This window comes from Bombus vosnesenskii, unplaced genomic scaffold (assembly GCF_011952255.1).
Source record: "Bombus vosnesenskii isolate JDL3184/JDL3185 unplaced genomic scaffold, Bvos_JDL3184-5_v1.1 scf7180000013267, whole genome shotgun sequence".
Lineage (NCBI taxonomy): Eukaryota > Metazoa > Arthropoda > Insecta > Hymenoptera > Apidae > Bombus > Bombus vosnesenskii.
In genome coordinates, this window is record NW_022882927.1 from 6,950,037 (window position 1) to 6,975,213 (window position 25,177).

Consider the following 25,177-nt stretch of genomic DNA (forward strand, 5'->3'; position numbering starts at 1 on the left):
GATGAGCGAGCAGTCGCGACCACTACCGGGTGTCGTGCTCGAAACGGTCTCTGGTGTCGGAGTGCGGTCGGTGTGGCGCCTCGTTTCGCGTTTCACGCCACCAGGCACCGATCCAAGACACGCGGCGAGGCGGCGCGCGGTCGAGAGACACCGCGTGTGGATCACGAGAGAGCTTCGGATGAGAGAGTAGGTGACAGGAAAAAAACAGGGACGCGAAGCGGTAGCTGGCGAATCGCGTGCGCCAAGCGAAATCTCGCCTCGTCTAGGAAACGTTTCGCGAAGATCCTGTTACCGGATCGCGCAGCGCACACGCGCGAGCAACCGTCTACGCACGCGTGTACGCGAGTACTACGCGGGCTCCATGTATCGGGAAAGTGAACTGCTCGAGATTAATAGGACGAACAGGTACGTTATCGCTCATAAGCAGCCACGGACACTTTGATCGACTCGTGGTAACGTTACGTGGATTTGATCGAACCATAGAAATTAACGATGTGGTAATAATTAGAAGCAACGCTTATTAACTTTCTTATAATCATCGTATTACGCAATTATCGTAGGCGTTATCTATAATTATACGGCAAGATACGATTGTCTGTATCTACTTAACAGCAGACTTATGTAGCGAAATATCATCGTACGTATCTACTTAACAGTAGACTTATATCGCGAAGAATGATCGTCTGTATCTACTTAAGATACGTTCTATCTGTAAGACACGTTTCTGAGATAAAAATTCTCCAATTGAATTAACATAGTGAATCAAGTATTCTTTATTAGATAGAATAATAAACAATGACTCACCGTTGTTATCAGACTGGATCGTCTAACGAATATGAATCTGAGAAAGAAACGATTGCGATATTCTGGTAAAGTAACAATCTTGCCAACGGAACAAACGATCGATAATAATAACATGTACCAAGCTACAGTAATCTGCTACATCTGGCTCGTTATTATACGCAAAGATAAAGAAGAAACAGCAATTTCAGACTCATTAAGTTTTTAAAGACCTCTCAGTGTAATTTGTCACCTGGATCGCAAACTAGGACTCTTGAGCACTGTGTCGCTACACGTAATCCGCTATGATCCATACCGTTAGGTATTCCATGCAACGTTCGAGTGTCTATAGGTAGAAACAAGGAGGAAAAATTATATTGAAAATTTCCTTTCAGCTGCAATTTCTTTGTACGCGACTAATTTGGCTTGTCAAATTTCTTCATGGGGATATGCGTGTCGATCGAAGAATCGAAAAAGGTTAGTACAGTTTTTCGCCTACATTAAGAACTGGAGCTCTCGAGTAACCGATTGGTAGACGTATTACTATCATCAATACCGTTAGGTATTTCGTGTAACATTTAAATGTTCGCGATGAATAGGGCCCAAAGAAAAAATCAGAGCTCGAAACTTTCGCTAGAAGATAAATGTGCCAATTCTTTGACATCCTTGCACCATATTTAACGACAAGGAATCTTTGTTCCTTCTATAGAAAAAATTGAAAATGAGTAGAAAAAGTTGAAAATGTAAAATACAGACACGACGCTGTTATATATCGTTTATATCAAGTACGAAAAAAGTTGTATTCTATCAGAACTTTGAGATCAATTCAAAATATCATCTTGGACTATTTAGTTATAGAACCGTAGTTGTTGTTTACAAAGACGGTTAATTACAAGTTGTCCCATGAAATGATCAATCGTTGAAAAATAGATCGTGCCAAATTCTCGACATTCTGATCTAATTTTACATCTGTCCAGCTTAAACAATGAGTCAAGCAATTAAAAAAAGAATACTGTTTTAGGTCCTTTTTTTTTATTTTTAGAGCCAACGAATACTTTTGTACGCTCGATGAAGACGCCAACTCTGACGATTCACGGAACTCGTATTTAACTCGTCATACAAAATCCAATCAAAGTCGAAGCTAATCGAAACCGTATATCAATCGGCAACAAACACGCCCGTCACTTTCTTCCAAATGAAACACCACTATATCGTTCTTTCTCTTAATCAATCAGGCTTGTATAAATTATTCGGAACAAAGTCCCAAGTGTGATAAGTATGAATAACTATATTTGGTATTCTAAACATTAAGAATCACTTAATTCTCTATAACCAGAATTACATGAATCATCTTATTAACAGGAAAATATTACTGTCGCGATTGATTGGCGCAAACGAAATTTATAAAACGTCGATACGAGCTTATATATAACTTTCAATGTTAGATTAAATAAGGAAAATAAAATTAGATGAACAAGGAGTCAGGTCTAAGTCTAAAGAGTTAGCGCGTTCTCTGGGTCATCTTCGAGTTAACAGCGTAACTGTCGTTAAAATATTTCTTAACTTTGAAAAAGCAACTTATCTGTTTCAATTTCGAGATACAAGGATTTTGTTTCTTTTCAATATTACTTTTAATATTCTTTTTGCATATCGATGCAAGAATAAGATCAGGATATAAGAACTGGAAGATCGCAACAGGGTTAGATGATCAAAATAACAGACGGAGCACATCTTGCTTCTTACTCTGTTTAGAAGAGTCAAACTTTTGCACGAAGCTGTACGAGCATAAGTACATATTTATACACGCAAGACAGCGTGAAATCGCCAGGGGCGTGATCGTGAAGTCAGCGAGTATTCGGCGACCGGCAGTTGGCCAATGATATCGCGATTCTTTCCGTACCATGGACAAGGACCAACAATTAGATGACAATCAAACCAGGGGAAAAGTATGTCGAAGACTCGGGGGCCGCGCGAGAAACGGGTCAGACCACTGCACCGTCCACCGTGTTTATTATGTTTAACGGTTTTGTAACGAGGCGATTGACGCGGGTCGGAGCGCGTCGAGAATCGCTCGATCCGATTAGTCGACGCGATTCCGATCGGCCACGTCGATCGCCACTTCCAAGCTTTTCCTTTGTATCGTCGGTGCTAGTCGCGTGGAAAATTCGAATGGCCGTGCCTTCCATTCGATCGTTGGATCCCTGTTTTCTTTATGAGTGGTTCCAGTGTAACGGATCGACTCCTTCTTTTCTTTTTTCTTCTTCACCGTAGGTTTCATTCGGTTTAAAAAATATTAACTTTTCAACCATGGAAAATCCTGCAACGTAATATGCATAATGTATTTGGGACTCGAACTAGAAGATGACAGGTTCTCTGATATTTATGTTTCCTGATAGAAATTTTTTGATACAAAAGATCGACGCGTGGAAGTGGTCGAGATGATTCGTTCTGTTAATAAAATTATGCTAATTCTCTAAACTCTCAGGCTTGGTATTTATAGTTGCTGATAATTTTTGGACATGAAAGAGCAGAATATTTTTGTCCGAAGTTGTTGCGTCAATAAAATTATGTCGAGCAACTTTCTAAACTTTTACACTTGGTATTTATATTCTCTGATCATTTTTGGTTTCTAATTCTAGAAGATTACAGGTTCTTTGGCATTTATGTTTCCTGATAATTTTTTGATACAAAAGACCGAGATACTAAAGTAATCGAGGTGATTCGGTTTGTTAATAAAACGATGTCGAGCAATCCTCTGAACTCTTAGACCTGATATTTATATTTCCTGATAATTTTTGGATATAAAAGAGGAGAATATTTTTGTTTGAAGCTGTTAAGTTAATAAAATTATGTCGAGCAACTTTCTAAACTTTTACACTTGTTACTTCGACTTGGATCTCGTTTGGACCTGCACTTTATTTTAGACTCGGATTTTCTGATAATTTTTTGGATTTTAATTCTACAAGATTATAGGTTCTTTGATATTTATGTTTCCTGGTAGCATTTTCATACAAAAACGAGAGACATTGAACTGGTCGAGGTGACTCGTTCAGTTAATAACATTATATGAAGCAACTTTCCAAACTTTTAGACTCGATATTTATGGTTGCCGATAACTTTTAGATACAAAAGACCAAAATATTCTTGCTTGAAACAGTTATGTTAATAAAATTATGTGGAATTATTATGGACTTGATATTTGTGTTTTCTGATAACTTTCTGACATAGAAACCTTACCAAGCCATTTACGTTTGTAGTGATAATAAGATTACGTCGATCGGTTCTCTAAACTCAAAATCTCTTTTATAGTTCTCTGCTATAGCGCTAACGGGACTTAGTATTCTGTATAAAGCAACAGTATATGTAGCATCGTAGACTGATATTTTCACGTCGATCTAATATCGTGTAACTCGGTTAGATATTTCGATATTCACGACGAGTAATACAACTTTATACCGAAAATTTTGTGGGATTTAAATAATTTTCCTTCGGTTAGAATCGTCGAGATATTATCGTTTATGCGACCATGTTCCCGTACTAGAATACCGAATTAATCTCCGCAGCGGCTGTGACCTTTAATTCGCTAATCTTAACGCGTATAGTTGGATCTAACACTCACCGAGCATGATCCAGATCTCTCTTGTTGCCGAGCAACAGAGCAGTGAAGTAGGATGGTAGACGTAAGTCAGCCAGTTGCTTCAGCAATCCGCGAGCTTCCTGAAAACTTCGTTTGCACGTCACGCTGTAAACGACCACGAAAGCCTCGCCCCATCGTATGTGAGAGTAAAGACAACCATTTTCCTGAAAAAGAAAGACAAACGAAAGAAAAAAGATTAGTACGACTATCGAATAGAAAGCGAGATAAAAAGCAAAATTAAATAGCGATCGAACAAACAATGACGAAGTTGCTATCAAATGTCATAGAATGTAAATGAAACGTATCAAGTAGAAAAAAATGAATCTGTTTCGATCGATTAAAGATGGTTCTACAGAGACTGAAATTTGCATAAATTCGTCTCTGTCGTACTATTCTACTCGATATGAAAAATATCTAAGAGACCGAAAATCGTAACTAAAAGAAGGTATCTGGCGTTAAATTCTGCTCAACTTCTCGAACTTGATCGAACCATTCCACTGGACATAACGTAACACTTAGAAATTTTAGAAAGTTGGGGAAAAAATGGCGGGGTAATCGTGGCAACTTTTCTCTTACGTAAGCCACAGACGAAACTGGGTCCATGTAACTTCCAGTTTTCCTCCCGCGGAATAACTTTAAAAACAAACAGAGGGAGAGGGAGAGAGAGAGAGAGAGAGAGAAAAAAAAGAAAAGAAAATTTCGATTTCACTTTCGACCCGAACATTATCTTATCCCTTCGGGAAAAGAGCTGAATTTCATTGAACCAACGTAAACGAAAAACGAGATACACGACGAGAAATAATTTTCTTCTCATTTCTACCAGTTCGAATTTTTGCATGAACGGCGCCGCTTAATTAACACGTTAATCAACATTCCTGAACGAGCGGCTGGAAAGTCCCGATCTAGATCTCGGATGGTCGCGCACGCGCGCCGTTTCACTTTGCTCTAACCCCACGTATACACACGTGGAGAAGAGAATTATAATCGAGCCCGAAGCTAGCCGGCGATTCGGCGGCGATTAAACGCCAGCAAATTGCCCGGTCGCGCGATAATTGAAATAGAAACGGCCTAAACCGGTACCCACCACGTGACCACGTTCTATTTTCGAGGCACGCTCGAGGCCTCACCTCTGACCTTCCGACCGATCGTCGATGCTCGAAACACTTCCGACCTGCTGCACCACGAGAAGAAGATCGTAGTCACTTCCTTTACGATTCTTTCAGACGTTTCGAGAATCGTGTCGTTTCGTGGAAACGAGCTTTCGCTTTATGTAGTACGCTAGTTAAAGATTCGTTTATGTTAATCTACTTTGACTCGTAATCTTCTTTAATGCGATATTTCTTTAATCGAAACTAGCTAATGAGTTTGATTTGATTTGCTAACCAGATTCCTCGAATCTTTGCTCTAAATATTCCACGCGTTTGTACATCCTATTCTACGGAAAATTTACAAAATCATTTCATCGAAGCCATTGTACGATCCCCAGATCCGAATATTATTATTCTGTATCGAATTTCCAAAATCTTTTCCCTCGAACAATCCTACGTAACCTAAACTATTCCTCGTCGCGCTTCTATTGTACAAAGCACTCAAATCAAATCATTCAGCACCCCACGCTCTATCTCCCGCCAAACGATCAAGCAAATTCTCTAAATTCCCCAAAATTCTTGCAAAATTGTTTAAACCGTTGCTGAAGCAATTAGAAACCTGCTACCTGATCACCACTTGTACCTCCACATCTCTAACCAGCTTCGTCTTACACAACTACTCGATCGATTTCCAATTGAAAGGAAGAGAATCATCGACAGAGAGAGAGAGAGAGAAAGAGAGAGAGAGAGACCCAATTCCGCGTTCTAATTGCTAATGCATCGATCACGACGAAAAGAGTCGCGGAGCCACGTATCCTAGTGGCGCACGGCAGCGAGAAGCGTTTCAGGTTTAACGACCCGCGGAAGCTGTCGATTCTCGTAGCCGTTCCAATGCTTTCCCATTGACCTGGCACTGACAGCCAGCCGGTAATTATTACCCGGGAACAGGATCGACGAGATCGTGATCATCGACGATCGGTGTGTATAGGAAGGAAGGGTCTAAGCGCATTAGTCTCGCGGGATCGACCAAGGTGATCGTCGTGGCCGTGAACCTTTTCCATCTGCTAAATCGCCAGGCTTGGCATCTGGTCACCATAATTGGCACGATCTCGAGGACGTCTGTCACAACGGAGGAAGAGGGATTTTTCGAAGGACGCGGAAACAAACACCTGGCAGGCCGGTCAAGAATACGATGTTCGCTTGGTTGATTGATATGGGAAACGGGATGGAAGTGCTGTTTCTGCCGATTCGAAAATGATAGTGATCGAGGCTGTGATGGCTCTGTGCAGATGTCTTTTCAAGGTCAGGATAGGTAGAGGATTTGGTTGAAGGCGGCAGTGTTGAAATTTGAAGGGAGAAGGGAGAAGAAACGTCGCTACTATATTTTGGTGTAAAATTTGGAAGTTTGGTTTGGATGGACGAATCTGTTGAAGCGAAATAGGATGTTTTTAGGAAATTGGGAAACTATTAAAAATATTTGAAAATTATTCTTGAGAGGATGTTGGAAGATTTCTTTCTCATCGTTATGAAATTGTGATAAAAATCACTTACTGTGTGAACTAACGATCCTGAGAATTGAACGCTTCCAATCAAAACTTCAGTTTATTAAAAGAAAGTAGAAACTTGGAGATGATCGACAGTTTTAAGAACGAGATTATGGGAAAGTCAAAGGCAGTTTGGAAATACCTTGTGACGTAGGCTAATGATTAAAAAATTCACTGTTTTGATAGTTTCCTACATGTCGTAACGTTATACGTACTTCGAAGCTATGTAAATTTTGTACATCTATAAATAACTCTCTTACTACCAAGAAAATGACTTTTAGACGTAGTCAATCTTCGAATTCTTGTTTTTCAAACATCTCAATCATACCTACCTGATGTTCGAAGAATTTTCTCACACCTACGACATTTCCTTAAGCACGTTCCTACAATGATATATTGAAGGACGTTTTGACACCGTCTATTCCATGATTTACTACCCACTTCCATCCTCCATTATCCGATGTCCATGTATGCTTTCTAACCCTTTACGGTCGAGGAGGACGTTGCATTTTCCTTCAGACGTCCCACTTTTTGCATGAGTCGCGTTTAACATGTCAAAATTAATTGTATCGTTTATTTCGAAGACTTTTAATTACCAACAACGAACGTAATAATTTAATGATACAGGCTATAACATACTGAAATACGAAAAAAAACACTGGGTATAATTTCTTAAATGGGATTTATAACTGCATTTATTCTATAATATCCTCGATTCTACGTCTCAATAAATGTCATTGAAATTACAAAATTACAACCTAGAGCAATCTTTCTAAAACTCCATTTCTGTACTACTTCAAGCTTATTAATTTTAGTGATTAAAATAGATAATGAAATATTCCTTCCTAGAAACTGCATGTCCTTTCTACCTATAATGATATAATCTTAATTTGACTAACTTATTTTAATCGCATCCCTTACTGCTGTCTTTGTCTTTCTAAATTTCTCTATTAAAATGCATCAAGTCGAAAATTCAACGATCATTCGTCAAGAAGACGCGTGTACACGCCGATAGCACTGATGCGTCCATTCAATTCAAATTTTTCGAGCGTTCTGCAGAAGAAATTAAAATTCTTTCCGGGCGAAATTCAAGGACGAAATTTCGCCAACGACGACCCAGTTTGCTCACAGAGGGTTAAATCTCTCATACATATTTAACGATCGATGGTAATCGGGATAGCACGTCGAATTACGCAACGCAGGGGCTCACGAGTCGTTCGTTGTGAAATCGTTTCGCATGGTGTTTGTCCATGTGGCAACGCGTATCGCTGCACTCGATAAACACTCGATATGATTCACAACAATTCCAGGAACGGACATGCAATTAATTTTACTGACGAAACGATTCGTCGACGCCGCGACAGTATGATAGGGACGATCGATTGGCCGGTTTCGTTGCTCGTTGTTTTGGAAATAGAGCGGATTTCGCAAGGATTTCGGGCGAGTTAACGGGAATGTTTTCGTTTAACATTGTTTCACCGACAATTTCCGAAGTTTTAAACATTTCGATTGGAATTCATATCGAAGAACGTAGCCAGCCAAATATTTGCTTTTTAATTGTTGTGAATGAGATCGGTATGAATGTTCCGAAAATTAAACTCTCTTCCATGTAATATTTTGCGTTTCAAACATTGTTTCGAATAATATTTGGCAATTCGAGAAATAGTTTAAACCGACACGAAATCTTGTGCATTTCACTCGTTGTGGATAGAGAAGATCGAGATGAAACGTGATTAACATATATTGGAATTAACTGTTTCAGGAATGAATATATTCTTAGAATTGCGAGAAACGTTGCCTTTACAAATTCTAGTTAATAACAGGACTGCATTTTTTCCTGGTATTTTCGAAAATAATGTGCTTTAAAATTATGGACTAGTTAGTGAATAATTTAGATTAAATGTACTAAAAATAAATATCACGCACTTCTATACCGATAATAAACCAACAACAGACCTGATCTAACGTTAATATAAATAATATTCCTACTAATATTTAAGAAAAACTATGACAAACGACAAAGTATTACAAAAACCTATCAACGTTTCAATTTACGCTATCTGTTATATCCTCTCATAATCTCCTGCCAATATATTCAATTTCGCGACAGGGGACTCGTTTAGCTTATCGCTCAATCCTCTGAAAAGACCATCACAGGCTCGTACTGTTCGTAAAACACGGCTGCTATCCCTAACGACCTGCCAACAATTACCGAAACGACGAAGCTTAACAAATCCCACGGCTTCGTAACGAGAAACACGGAAAGTCGTAAAAGGATCCCGTGGCTAAACGCGATCGGTGTCGGTTTTTAACTGCGTCGACCGTTAACAGGACACTCGGATAGAACGAAACGAGCGACAGACGACGGTTGTGTTGTCCATTTGAAATCGATTCAGGTGGGCGAGAGAACCGCGCGCGCTTTAACGCCCACGCGATCCCGCGGGATAAGCGACGATCGTCCAGGACAAGTTATGTCTCCGCTGCGTGTACCATCGCGTAGATAACGATCCGCAACTATTCGCGCGACCAGATACCGATATTGTCTGCTAATAACGCGGCCCTCGATTACAGCACTCCGCTTTGCGACCTCTCTGCGAGGGTCCTTCTCTCCGTAACAGTTCCGTAAACACGCTTCAATTCCGGTATCCTGTGGCGAGACGCCTTTTTGCGCGCAGGTTCAAAATGCAAAGTATATTGCAACGTTTGCGGACAAGTTCTGCGAATGCACAGGGTGGTCCGTGACTGGGGTGGTAGAAGCGGGCACGGTGGTGGTGATTCTACGCGAAAAAACAAGTGGAAAGTGCCAGATAAGATTTCTTCGTACGACGTTTCGTTCGTGAGGAAATCGAGTTTGAAAATTTATCGACTGTACTTGAACTTGGCTTAGCGCAGATCACTTTGCGTATGAGCAAACGATCAGCAGAAGGTTGTTGTACGTGCGAAAATAAATCAAGATCGTGTGATAGAATTTCTTCGTTTAAGCCCTCGTTTTCAAAGAAATAAAGTTTGAACATGTTCAGTTAAAAATGGTACATTTGTGCATGGTATTGTACATTTTCAAATTCTTGTCTCACGGGAACAAAGCGTCTTGTTGAAAATATTCTATTCCGCGTTTTTTACTTATTTTCACACGGAGCTTAACTTACTGTCGATTATTTATGGTACTCTTGTTCGGTGCAAAATTAGACAAGTTTAATTTTCGAACTTGTCTTTCTCGAAAACGAAACCCATGGAACAATTTTATTTTGCATTTTCGCCTTATCTTTTCTCGTACAATCACCCTGTACACTTTTGTATCACCAGTTACGAATCTTCCTGTATTATGCGTGCTATACGAAATTCCATTAGAAAATGAATTTTTATGTATTAACCTGCGGTTTTCTCGTGTTCACAATTTTCTCGACGATAATCTTATTCTCGTTTTAACGAGCAGAAAGATCCCTAATGCTTTAAAATTAAAAAAAAAAATCATGCATATCACTGACGATCCTCCTTCGAATTTAAGAAATTTTCCAACCATAGGAAAATAAAAAGTATCGTATCGCTCTTTCACTGAAAATAACTTTCGAATTGAAAGATTCCTAACCTTAAGCTCTATCGATTCAGTACTACTACATTTGATTCTCTTCCACATGCAAAAGAATATTTTCTACGAAGTATTCTACATCTCGTGGAAGCTGAATATGCAGCTATGTAGTTTAAGAGAATAGCTTTCACTTAAAAGATTCGACGACTCGAAACCTAATCAGCGAACAGAAAGAAAGTTAATTAGATTACCAAATCAGGATACAAACCGTCTCCCAGGTGATCGTTTTAATTAGCTAAGATATCTAGCCAAATGACATGTTTGTTTCAGATTCGATGGGCATTCTTTGATATTCGAAAGCTATCGGTTGGGTAACTTCATAAATTCGAGTAGTATTACCAAATACGAGGAGTACAGCGAAAAAGCAACTTCAAGGTTTCACACAAGGTTTCCATCTCCCAGACAGATGGAAGTTCTATTTGGATAAACGGAAGTGGAATGTGTTCTTTATGGAAACATTGGTCCAAACAAATAATTCCAACCTTTCTTCTTTTTTTTTTTTTCAATTTTTCCCATGAACTTTTCGTTTTACAATTCAACGTTAGACGTGTAAAAAATCCTTTAAGATTTATTTCAGACATTTAACGAGTCCTCAATGGAGGCTGCAAGACGATGTTGAATAGCAAGCATAAAGATCGCCTCTGTCATTCCGGTGTATCATTATTTGCTAAGCAAGTATGCGCGTAATTTTCTCGAAGCAACGACAAACAGAAGTAACGCGATCGTTAGACAGCAAGGTGGACTTCAATTTTATGATGCTTTTAAGACGTCTGTTTGACTGTACTTCACCGGTGTATCATTTTGAATGGCGCAAAACCTTTGAAACACGCTTGCGCAAAGAAGTTTTATTTCTTACTCCAGGCAATCTTCGTCTTTAAATAATTATACACCTCGTAGGATTGTGAACGAAGGATTGTTAAATTTTACTTTTAACAAACCTCATATAGGCAATCGAAATACTGTAATTATTAGATCGTGCATTTTTATACGTTTGTATTTGAAAGTGTAAAGTTGCACAGAATGCGCGTAATATATGTAAAAAAAAAGAAAAGGAAAAAAATATGTATAAAATATGCAAATTACAGTGCTTCCTATAATACGCGATAAATAAAACAATTTTCTACCGAGGTTGTACTATTTTATTTGTGTCCTCAAAAATATGAATTTGCATGGAAACCCGCAATTTAGTAATTATACGAGTCTACATCCTTGCGAAGTCTGATCCTTGGAATTTCATGCAGCGTCAAACAGTTCGTCGTGTTAATTATACCAACGAACATACATATTTTACCTATTGCACGCCTATGCTTTCCTATTAAGCGCGTGCACTTGGTTACATCGCACATGCACTTGCATAAGAGGCTGGCAGAAGAGTGGAACTGTCCACGACACGGCATGACGCGGCCTGGCAATATCTTTTCTGCTTCTATCGTGTCCCTGTACGGTTCTTCCGCAACGAAACAATGCCCCTTTTCAAGGGCTCGCTTACGAACACCAGTCACGTGTCCCCTGTTCCACGGCAAGATCGTAATTAGAAGGGAAAGGAGAGAATAGTCAGGGGAGTAAGTGAAATTTTTCTTGTCGGCGCTGCGTTAAACGTCGAACGATGAGAGCACAGGTGTACGATGACGTTGACGATTGTTTGAGGATATGCCGAGGGGAGAAAGAAGATGTGATTAATCCATTAGCTGAGAATTCGTGGTCATTCGGTGATCACGAGAAGTAGTTTATCTCGCCTTGCTGGCAGCCACAAATTTTTATATTTCAAGTTCCGTCTAATTTCGATCGTAGCGGCTTAAGAAGATATCCAACACGAAATCGAGAAGACACATCATACGTATTAATAACAATTTTTGCATGTGTCGTTCAAACTTGAGATACTTTTTAAGATAGAAGCAACACGTAATTCGAAAATTACGGAAATTTTAGTAATCGATTATGATGGGTTAAGAAGATATTCAATGCAAAATTGAAATCATTTTCGTACATTTTATTTTATTAAAAAAAAAAAATCGTAATTGGGTAGGAAATAATAAGAAGAGCGGATTTTAAAATCATATTTCTCAAGAATCCTCCAGATCTCCATTCTTTGGATATTTTTACTTAAATCTATGCAAAAGTTTTAAACATTTAACTTACTTATACTCTTCGGTTGGTCGCATACAGGTTAATTTAATGCTTTACGCAATGTAGAAAGAAATGGTTGCGTGAAAAGATTAATCACCTGTAATCTTGCATCAGTAACACCAATTAATTTTCTCGAAATAAGCAGCAACGATCAATGACATTTTATCACCGTTTCGTTTCACCTGTGTTGACTCAAACCATTCTCTTTTCTTAATTCCTTTTCGCAACGGTAACCACCGATCTCAGACGATCGATCTTTCATAGACGTGACTTCCTAAATGGGCGTACAAAAGACACGCAATGCCATAAGATTTACGACAGGTCGATCCTTTCTGGTTAATACTTCACGCAGAGGAAACACGTTTTATTGCCGCGGGAGGGAAAAGCTGAATGACTTCATAAAATCGGCGACGTTTACGACTCGATCCCCCTCCAGGGTATTAAAATCGAATTTCCAACAGCCATCTCCGCCCACCGTGTGTCGTTTGTTTCGCAGACGATTCCTCTGTCGTGTCTTAATTACGATTCGATTCCTCTTCCAAGAGGATTCGCTACCACTCGCTTGCCTTCTGAGGAAGAAGAAGAAGGTATCACGTTAGGTTGACGCGTATAAAGTTCGAATATTCATATTTTATCTGATTTTAGAATCAGCAGCTACTGTATACTTCGGACGTTTTATTTCTTCCATATTTTGTTTCCTGAACGAGGTGACTTTTTTAGTTGCAGCACGAGGATTGATCGATAAGTAGACTACGGATTTTTATACAATTTCATAATTTTACGGAGAGAACTAGAAAAATATAGTTTCTAGTAATATGTTTCGTCTACGGAACATTACAACGAGCATTTCACTTTAGATATTCTCTGTATTCTTTGTATATTATATGCATTCTGTGGCTTTTCTCATCTTCAAATTTATCGTAAATGCATAAAAGTGTAAGTAAAGTCTGTAGCCTGTTAACAGGATAAATCTCCGCAGACGAACGAAATTCTTAGCCCCGGAGAATAATTTCAAATGGGTTAAAGAAGAAGAAGATCGCCCGAAGTTACACGTATACCAACATCCGATATTAAGATTTATAATTAAAATTATATTCTAATAATAATTAGATTCTACATTGAAAAGATTTACGACTAATATAACGAATCGTAAAGTTATTTTCTGAAAATCTTTGCGACAAGATCGTTCAACAATTTCGGCATACTGTTTCAAATCAACAGCTCTATCACGAAAAGTCTGTTTTCGCACGTTCGCGGGGAGACACGATCTCGAAGAAGCGCGCCAACGGGAGTCGTAAATTCCCGTTACGATTTGTTAATCGACGCCGCGAATCGTTCGATCCCTTATTTCTTTTGGGATAATAAGAGTAGTTAAATTGAAGATAACGCTGCTACTAACAGGTTATTATATATTTTCACAATCCAACAACTTCGCTGTAACACAAAATGAATGTAACACTGTATAGTAAGTTATAAATCACCGTTTATTCTAACAACTTGTAAAGAAGATAGTTACGCTGGTGCGTGTGTATAAGACGAGTGAGTGACTGATCTTCGGGTGTAAACCCGGTCGAAGGATGTTGACTGTTCGAAGGATAGAAAATCAATGATGTTCGGAAACGATGCTCTGGCGGAGGAAAGCTAAGGATGGATGTGTCTAGCGCACGGGACCATCGGATTTGTTGGTGACGATTTTGGCTAAGAGAGTGAAGGAAATAGGCTTCGTTGTTAATTGGTTAAACGAAGGTTGATGGACTAGGAAGGATCTTAGCCACCCTCGATAGAAAGTGGTTAGTAGGAGGAAAAGGTTAGAAAAACTAATTTTCCCTTGTCAGGCCGTAGTAGACAATGGTCTTTAGAAATGATTCGGAAAACAGATGTTTGTTCGGTTTGAATGACCTCGACTAGGAAATTCCTGAGATTTATGGAGGGTACTTGAGACTATTGAGGGTACGCAGTAAGTATCCGAAGACATCTGGTTGCTATCTTGCCCGCGGTGTAGGTAGAGTGTAGGTAGAGTGTTACGCGACGTAACAAAGTCCAAAAATGTTCATTAATATGTTGCTCGCACGACCAACTTCCTTGCCTTTTCCTTTCCTTGTCTATGATACCATCGACAAATTACAATACAATTTCCACGCTATCAACGTGTCTCTAGCTCTATCAGTGGACTATAAACAGTTAAAATAACCTACATCTTCGTCGAGTTTAGCCTTACGCAGATATTCGATACAAAAAGACGAAACAAAGGGCGAAAAATCGAACGACGAATGAAAGAATGACACTGATCCGGTATATTACTTAATTTTCCTCTTGGACTCGCTTTATCGTATGACGTTCGCTGCCAGGTATTCTATCCGGTCGCACAGGCTGTCTCTACTCGCGAAATGTACTGTTATTCTTTATATAGACGTCCACCTAGTCGTATCAGCTGAAAGATAGAGTATCGGGTCGCGCGTGGGTGGCTTGGCGCGAGTTTAAGACAGTTTCGGTTCGCATACTACCTGACGAAGTCGAATGAAAGCGGCGTTGTAACGCGATACACAAGGGAAAGGTGGAATATCTCGATTCCATTGAACTCGCCTCACGAGCCAACGAAACTGGTCAATGGGCCTGCATAACCGATCGAATCTCTGTTGACGTTTCTAATATAATGCCATCTTTATCCTTTAAGGGATGTTTAATCCTCGGATCGCGAAGGCTGGCTCGATAAAATATTCACTATACTGCTTGTTTACGTTATTTAATAAAAATGCGCTCTTATACATGGGAGAAGTATCAGGTCATCCCATGAGTAGTTTAGTCCGTGCTTTTCGTATGCTACGAGAAAATAAAGAATGTTAGCGATACATCGGTGATGAATTTTTCCGTGCATTCGTAATTCGTCGTCTCTCCTTGTTAAGTTTTCTGTTTCAATTTTTCTGAAATTTTCCTAGCAGGGACTCAGTCCGATACCTGGGCATGACCTTGGACAGGAGACTAACGTGGAAGAAACACATCTCAGATAAAACGAAGCAACTGAAGGACAAACTAAAAAAACTCTATTGGCTCACGGGCCGACGCTCCAAACTAAACATACAGAATAAAATTACCCTCTACAAGACCGTAATAAAACCTGTCTGGACCTACGGAATCCAACTATGGGGAACAGCAAGTAACTCCAACATCGAAATACTACAACGCTTCCAATCGAAAACGCTAAGATCCTTAATAGACGCACCTTGGTGTGTTACCAACGAAACCATCCATCGCGACCTCAAAATACCCACAGTCAAAGAGGAAATAGCAAAATATAGCGACAGATATAGCAAAAGAGTCAACAAACACCGAAACCCCCTAATCGCTGGACTACTTGATACGACGGACCAGATTCGCAGGCTGAACGCTAGATTCATTTAGTTATCCAAATTAAGCATATGCACTTACTTATAATACTTATAAATTATACCTATCTATAATAAGTATTAACTTACTGTAAATAAACAGCCATGTTACTGCGCCACGCCAGAAAAATTACTGAAAATTCTCAACGCGAGAATTGATTGTAATTTCAACAAATAAATAAAAAAAAAATTTTTTTCTGAAACTCCAATAGTAGCAACTTCCATTGTTTCAAACTTGGCTACCAAAGTGACCATGTTACTTGAGAGATGGCTCAATATAAATCATACACAGCATGCAAAATAAACAGCGAACTGTCAAAACACTCTGCTAATTTCGCTCTATGGGTGTTTATGTAAAAATATATAAAATGTACGAAAGTATATAAAGCATGTAAAATATCCAATGTACGTGGTACTCGCTAGGATATTCAATCAACGATGCTTGTTGCTTAAGTCTCGCATCTTTAGCCGCATTCCTAAAAATCCGAACTTGCCCAGATATCGCCAATCTACTCGCGACAAAACAAATTTCTAGTCTCCGTTTCTTTAGCTGCTTTCAGTAAAGACACGCGTTTACACAAATATCCAGAGTCTGCTTATTATCCCTGTTCATTAAGCCGGACAATGCCGGTAAACGGAGTATCGCTCCAAAAGGGTTAAAAGGGGTGGACGACACGCGGTTGCATAAAATGGTACGCGCAGCTTTTCTCGTTTCGCCTGACCTTAATTACCAACCGGTCACGAGGCTGTTACAGGTATCTGCCGAAGGGAAATAATTAATGCTGGCTCGAGTCCTTTAGCGTCGGGCTGTGCCGATGAAAAATGGCCCTTCCGACGATCGCCTCTTTGTTCCTTGCCACAGCCATGGCTATTTTCGGAAAGGCTACCGCGTCGAACGTTTTTAAAAATTACATCGGTGCTTTGACGCGTTTCCGCGGTTTATTTGCACACGTGGGAATTCGACGATCAGCAGAATTTCAGTGACGGTCGTCTGGCGAGAAGAATGCGTCGTTCGCGATCTTTAACTTTCCACAAAGACAATTTTCTTCGCCTGCGAAGGTGTTTCGAATTTTTCAATTTACCACTCGGCAATCTAGGAGTTCATAATTATTATCATAATTCAATCGTAAAAGAATCTTTTGATCCCTGTTTCGATCGTTCGCGGAGAGACGCGATCGCGAGATATCACGTCAACGAGAGTTGTAAGTTCCCGTTACGATTAAACAATCGACGCCACGAACTGATCGATTCCCTTATTTCGATTATGATAATAAGGGTAGTTCAATGAAATTTCACAGAATTAACACAACTAAATTAATGTTTATTGCAACAACTTATTAACTAGAAAGATATAAATGGAACAACAAAAAGAAATGTGACTACGTAATGCGCGATATAAGATATGTGTTGACTGTTTGGCTTCTCGAAACGTTCTGCCCGCCTTTTGATTTTTTCCGTTTTTTCTGGAAGGCGACCCCCACTACGTTCGGATCACGCCACATTCTTTTACGCCAGATAAAATAACGGCCACGAATCGACGTTTCTGGAGGTCGCCCTGCTTAATGAACCATGCGCTTGCCACTACAATGTTTGTTTGCCGGGCAGCCGCGACGATCCGTCTGCGACATTATAGTGCCGCGACCGACAGTTAAGAATATGATCTATGGCAAGCCGCATGGCGTAACAATCCCAATATTGGGAAGATTAACAGCGAATGAAGTAAGATTTAAAAAAGTGTATTTAAAAAATATATCATTTATGTAGGTTTGAACTGTTTTAAATTACACAGCGTTTTTCAAACAGCGAGTGATGTATAATTTTTTTGGATTTGAAGGATGTACGATTTTAAAATTAATATTGGAGGAAGATACCTTGCGATATACTCTGACACGTATGCTTTAATACAATTTGCAATACGTACGCTTTTTAATTCCATTTAAGGTACTATTCGAATGACGTGAATAATTTCTACGATATGACCAACATATATAAATTACAACTTCTTATACTATACCAATAATAAATAAAATTGCAAGCACCGATATGTCATGCCATATTAAGCATACGATACTTTCCTCGCTATTAAAATGCCCCTTGCATTCATTTTTAAATGCATATTACCAAAATCCGTAAAATCCCCAGGCATCCTGTATGGACGAATGGAATTTTAAAGGCCACTGACGCTTTCCAGCCACCCACCACTGCAATATCTTTTTTTTTTTTTAACTACCACACCTTAAATCACTAAAAAGAAACAAAGTATCGCTTGTCCTTTGTTTCCCTTCGTCGTGAAAGCGAGTTATTTTCGCGTGCGTTGTAAAAAGGCGAACATTATGTTCCCCTAAAGCTCGACGATGGTATGGAGTGGAAAAAGTCAGGCGAATAAAAACGAACAATAATTGACAAAAGTTCTCGAGTCGATCGTATCTTATGGATCTAACGATCGTCCAAGGATGTTATCACCCGACATTCTCGGAGCCAGAAATAAGCTCGTTACCGTTTTTACCTCCAGTTTGTCGCGTTTCGAGCTTACGTACAACAAGGCAGATTTTTTCCAAGGCCTTCTGCTGATCATCTATAGGGATCAACGATCAGCATCGATTCTCATCTCTACGTAACTATCTTGGAGAAATTTCTAAACTTTTAGAGCGTAAAAATAAATCGGAGTAAATATACCAAGTAGCTTAGATTAGAGGAGACTTCGAGTCTTCGTCTGGCTAAATTGCGAATATTGGTAGATTTTGTCAATCGCGAAGTTCGCGAAGACAGCCTATAAAAAGACGACGTATTAACGATAAGACTCAAAGCATCCATCTACATACGAAATCGATAACGTTGCCCAAGGATGTGAAGACGTTTCTGAATTCATATCGCGTCTTAACCATACAACCACGTCGACTTATCTTCGAACACCGGTAGATTTCGTCATTCTGTTCGTAAAAATACAGTCTACAAAGGTGGATACTAAGAAACGTAGATTCGCGTGTTTGGCGAATGAACGCAACACTTGCTTAAATATCACACTACTATACCATAATCTAAATCAAACCGATCACACCGTGCTCTTATCACGGCAAATCTCCGCTACTGATATCGTATACGTTTGCTCCATTTTTCATCGCGTATCATTCATAACTGCGAGCATAGAGGTTTGTAGTCAGCCCACAATCCCGATACAAGAATTTCAAGAAGTTTCTAAAGTATAATTCGGACGATCAATATTATCGTCGATATTTGAAGTCCTCGACGTCGTATTGAAAAATGATAATAAATATAAACATATAAAAATATATATACATACATCGTGTAAAGTGTCTCTTACGTATAACAATGTAGAGAACCTTAAATATCGACAATGATATTGATCGTCTGAACGCTCCGTAAATTGAAACCGCGTTTTACCTTCGTATCGTCACACAGCCTATTGAGCCTGTCGCGTAGTCCCGACAAATAAACAAATCGATAAATTCCACGAATAAATTGCTGAAAGACAAAATGGTCTTCTGTAACTTTGTATTTCTCGCAAGATATTGTGAGTGCGCGCAGCAAATCAAAGTCGCAGCACGGTTCCTGGGACGAATCCGCTAGCCGTTCGCCGCAGCCGGGGATACAAGCCAGGCAAATCCGTTACGATGATTTATCGGATGATTAATGCCGCGCAGAAACAGCGTCGTTAAATTCGGCGCTGGCCGCTGGCGCGGTCGGTAGACCGGTCGCGCTTAATTATCAATTAACCACGGCCCTCCCACGCTGCCAGGACGATCGCGATCCTCGCCAGCCCACCGTTCCGCTTCCCTTCTTCCCAAGGGGAATCGTTTATTTCGAACGGTTCGCGCGCCAGAACAATGAGAGAATTGGGGAAGTGTGCCACGCGAAGCATACTCGTCGTCCATCGTGTCGCTGTCCAAGGAACACACCTGGTCGAATTCAACGTGCTACACCTCCGCTCACAAGTATCGGGACACTTGCAAAAGGCAGAGCTATTCTTAGGAATGATTAGAAAAGTATTTAAGAGTCGCTATCCGGTGTCAAACTTACGTAAGGACACACTGACTCGCGAAAGTATTCGAATATTTAACGTAGGAAGCTTCGATGTACGTATCACGCGTGTTATGTAAATTAGTTCTGTAACGAGACACGGTTGTCGCGATTATATCATTCAAATTTGAAACCAAACTGAGCACGTACATAGGAATTTCAATATATCTATGGCAAACGTAATTTATCATTTATCGCGTCTATGTTCCCAACAGTTGTTGCGAAAGATCGCAGAAAATGAGCCTCCCATGTGTATTTCTCCTTGCTGCGTTTCGACGAAATTAGATATCGCGCAATTGTCTCTAACACAGGTTGCCTGTTATCGAACTTCGTAAACTTTCAAAGTTTCTCTCTTTCGTTGTACGTAATTAGAAAATCGTGGATGAAAATATTCTGTCGAACAGAAGCCTTATGTTTCGAGAGTCATTTCTGAAATACCCAAGAAATAGAAGGAAACGCGGAACGAACAGAACAGATCGAAATAACCGAACTTGCATAACTTCCGAGAGAAACTAAAAAAACATCCGATCGACGTTCTCCACTAGGATAATCGTGGAATCGATGTAGAGGAAAGGAGGCACTGTGCGAATCTGTTCCCCTTGCACGATAGACCGCGTGTATACGATACAAATCGACCTTATAAACGGTTTCCAAAGCGCTTATCTCACCAGCTAGAGATTTACGTGACGAGGAACAATGCACGATGGAAATATTAATCGTGGCGGGACGGGGTCGGGACCCAGGCAGCAGCCACCTAGCCATTTGTTGCTCGACTTCCTACGTGCACGGTGTGTGCCTCTCAGGAGTGCACCTACCTGAACTCTGGCTGCCCTTGTTAGCCGGTTATTATTATACCCGCTGGAACACCTACCGAGATCCTCGTGATCGATCGTGCACCAGGGGACCGCGAACGATCCAGAGTTCCTTGGTGGAACCTCTCAGAAGCAGGGCGTAGCACAGAACCGACGTGTGCTTTAGCCAAAGAAAGAGAAAGATTCCAAAGAGTTAGCGTGTTTCCTGTCTCACCACCTCCCGGACGATATTCAACTTTCTATACAGGGTGAGACCAATTATTTTGATAATTCCGAAGGTAACGATGTTACGAAGATAAGGCTGTGGATATGAATATATTTTTGGGAAATTCTCAAGTATAGCATTTCTACTCTACGTTGATAGAACGTCTCTTCGATCTATTTAGTTGCGCGAAGATTCGTTAATAGCCTAAGTGAAAAGTTGGTTCGGACGATGATTCAAGACAGGGAGAACACGCACATGGTGCGTCGTTCAACTTCTTCTCTTAGTACGTGTGTGTTTCGAAATTTCAATGATACTTTTAATCTCTTCGCTAACAATAAATACATAGGAGAGGTGTGATACGTCGTTGAGAAGATTAATAGAAGACTTTAACAATTTTCAGTTACTATAAACTCCCATTCAGGAGTTATCGATCCGGTATCGTATCCTTTCTACGATCTATTTCTAACCACAGGACATTCGTTGACCTTACAAATATCAAAAATTTCTCGACGTAAGGTAGTTTTATAACTTGTGTTTCAAATCTCCTGCGAATGTCGTCGATTCTGCGAAGAATATCTATTCTGTGTGTTTATGACACCCTCGAGCGTTAAATTAGAAAACCAAACGCTCATGTTGCTCGCCTAAACCTATTTTCTCACGTTCGCCTACATTAAATCCAAGAAACCTGTCGAAATGCTAGCAGTTAGCTGCCTCACCCTGTATATGAGTCGCGTACCGTGGACTGTTCACACACGACGGCGAAACAGACGGTGAGACAACGATTTCTTTGGAACGTTTTGCGCTACGTTCCAAGAGAAAACCTCCTCCTAACGACAGCGAGGACTTTCGCTTCCGCGTTACATCAGACGTTACTTGAAAATTGAGTTGACTTTCATAAATATCATTAGCAGAGGCCAGCTGTCAACGTGTATCTCACGGAGAGCATCGGCATCGAGGTTTCAACGTCGTCGCGGATTAAAGTCGGAATAAATCATTCTGAAGTCGCGACAGCCACATAGTTCTTGCTATATATACGTATCCGTATATACGTATATATTTATGCATACGTATATGTTTGTCGGTTACGATGGCGATGATGGAAGTGGTAGTGGTGGTTCTCTGTTGGGATGCAAATGAACGTTAAGAGTGCGTTCACATCATTTATCTCGGCGTCCCGGCGCACAGCCAAATACCCGCCAGGTACCGTACACGCATGGAGGAAGGGGCAAGCCGAGAGTGGCCGGCAAATAAAATTATCGTGTGCGCCTAATGGTGGCACGTACGGCTTATCAAGTAGATGCCGTGTCGCCGTGCTACGTGATCGCATTATGATACCGCGATCTCGCGAACGTAAGTGCTTGCGAAATGATTGGCAATGATTAAAATGTTAGGTTACGACGTACGAAATATTGTTTGATCCAAGTTTCAATTTGAATCGGTGCTATGGTTCGCTATCGATTACACCGCAGAAGAAGTTCGATCAAGTTGCTACTTACGTTCGTTCTTTAAGAAGACTTGTGCAAATACTGTGTTCGTTCGTGATGAAGATAATAGAATCTCGTTATCGGCGAAAGATCAAAATATTTGTGTGATTTTCTTAGATGAACGTACGTTCGGAAACATTAATTTGAGAATGTGGAGGGCATTCCCTAATCTTCAAATTCGTATACGTATTTTCGAAACATAGAACTACGCTTGAAATATACCACGATTATAAGAGTGTTTTTAAATTGCCACTTCGGAAATTATATTGTTTGATCATTAATGATCAATATATCGTTACGTATGTATACCCTATATATTGTATACCCATGTACGATGCATTTACTTCATAAAAATTGCAATTCCTGCGAAACTAAATTTCTGCCAATCTCTTCGCTATCAGCCTATTCTTCTCTCGGCGCCTAATATTCCAAAAATCAAAACCGCAAGGTCCCTGTCAAAAGCGTCGCCACACTTGAACCACAAAATCCACCTATTAAACGCTTAATCGAGTCTGAAAGCCATCCTCTGGTGCACCTATTCCGTGTTATCCAGGATTGTTCGCGGAACAATCGATGATTAATGATCGGTCGATCGAGTGCTGGCCGAGAACGGGGCGTGGAAGGGCGAAGAAGATACAGGGAAGAAGATTAATTAAGTTCCAGCACGGACGAAGCAGGCATTTACATCAGTTAGCCTCACTTACAAGAAACATGCAACAAGCATCCCAGATGGGCAGAGAGAAAGACAGACAGAGAAGGAGAGAGAATTTATTGCCTCGAGGATTGGGCCCTCGTGTCTTGTGAATGCGCCTTAAGGCGCGTGCTGCTGTCACCGCGACCATCTTCACGGTGACAGTCGGCACGGTAACTGTCTTCATTGGTGATTGACATCACGATCGCGGTGTGTTCCTCGTGCTTGCACGCTGCTTGCACCACGGACCGGCCTCAACGGTTACAAAAAGAGACGCGTCCGTCGTCGTTGTTCTCCTTTCGTTCCTCCTTGGCAGCTTGGTGCATCCGCCGCGCGTGCCCAACGGCCCGACAGCTTTCCTCCGGCGTATTCCGCACGCGCTTTTTTGCCGGATCGCGCGATCCAGCACTTGCTGGAGTAACTCGGCGATAAATAAAAAGAAGGTGCCGAGATACCTTCGGCGAGATTTATCTCGCGATGATGGATGTGCTGGGTGAAGACCTCCCTCTTAGCCGCGACAATGTTAAGCTAAAAATTCGTTAAAATGGCATTTCCCATTTCTCTCGTCCTCCATTTACACTTTAGCTGTGAAGCCAATGATATTGCTTCTTCAACCCTTATCCACGTTTTTGGAGATCAACTTTTACCCTTTACCTTATCCTTCGGACTATCTTTTGGCGAGTTAGTACCCGCGCCTACTAAGCTATTTTTCCGAGTTGCGTCGTTGGATTTTCGTTGGTCACAAGCGATCGTCGATTGGTTAAACTATTTCTACAAACTCGATGATTGTTTTATAATCTTATTGCGTTGCAACGCGACCATTGAAAAGTTCTCGAGTTGAACACCGACAGAAATAAAGTCTACCAGGTATATCAGTCGTACGTCTATCTATCCCGTAGTATATCAACAAAATGTTGCTTGGAAGATGTGGATAAAACTTGATATTGATAGCGAAGTTGACCCTTGTCTTGGCAATTGGATCGATATACCCTATGAAAATAAAATTGTAGGGGAAGATAGTAGATATTAAAGGTTAAATATATTTGCGTGCATGATTTGTAACCAGGGCACGAGCGTAAATTAAGTCTGGATTAGGATATTAAAATACCGGTTCGAATATTCAACTCGGTAAGAGAAAAGTTTCTGATAGCTTGATTCAACGTACGAGTAAAACCTGGATTAGGATATTAAGATATCGCCTGGGGTATTAGGCTTAAGAAAGTAAATCGTTATTAATGTGTAAAGGCGTCCAGATAGTTAAGAATCTGGATTTGAATTCTGGTCTTGTTTTCCATTGCGCCTCTTCGATGTTTAACATCTATGTGTACCGTGTAATATAAAATACGGATACACTTTCGTAAGCTGTTTCATTATTTCGATATCAAATGAATTTCCAACATGATTACCATATTAAGAATATAAAAAAAATTGGAGAGATACTTGGGAAGTAAAAGTCGGGGAAAGATATCGAATATCGAACGTCGTAGATTGAATATGACAATAAAAGAAATACTTCGTGCAAAATGAGTCACTTTTTTTAGTGAAATATTTTAAAATTTTCACACACCTGCAGGCATTAAAATCGTCGCGAGAAGAAAGTGCGACGTGAAAACAGTCTACGTCTTGTTATTGCAGCCGATGCAGAAGTCACGGAGGAGAAACCGCGATCACCTCCACGCGGTTAGGATCCGTTCAACTTCTGGAGGGAAAACAGGGTCGTGGTTTCAAGATGGCCGTCTGTGGACCGCGAAGGTGCGCATACTAAATCGAAACTGGCCACCATGTTAAAACCATATTCGTTG

General features: G+C 40.3%; 1 protein-coding gene across 5 annotated transcripts in view; it reads right to left on the minus strand.

Moving 5' to 3' along the window:
* LOC117230490 (ras-related and estrogen-regulated growth inhibitor-like) overlaps positions 1–25,177 on the minus strand; it is an 86,957-nt gene that overhangs the window by 15,755 nt on the left and 46,025 nt on the right. For all 5 annotated transcript variants that reach the window (XM_033488031.1, XM_033488028.1, XM_033488030.1 and 2 more), the window contains one exon: positions 4,400–4,581. In XM_033488031.1, coding sequence (XP_033343922.1) covers positions 4,400–4,581 — 182 coding nt within the window. The remainder of the gene's footprint in view (positions 1–4,399; positions 4,582–25,177) is intronic.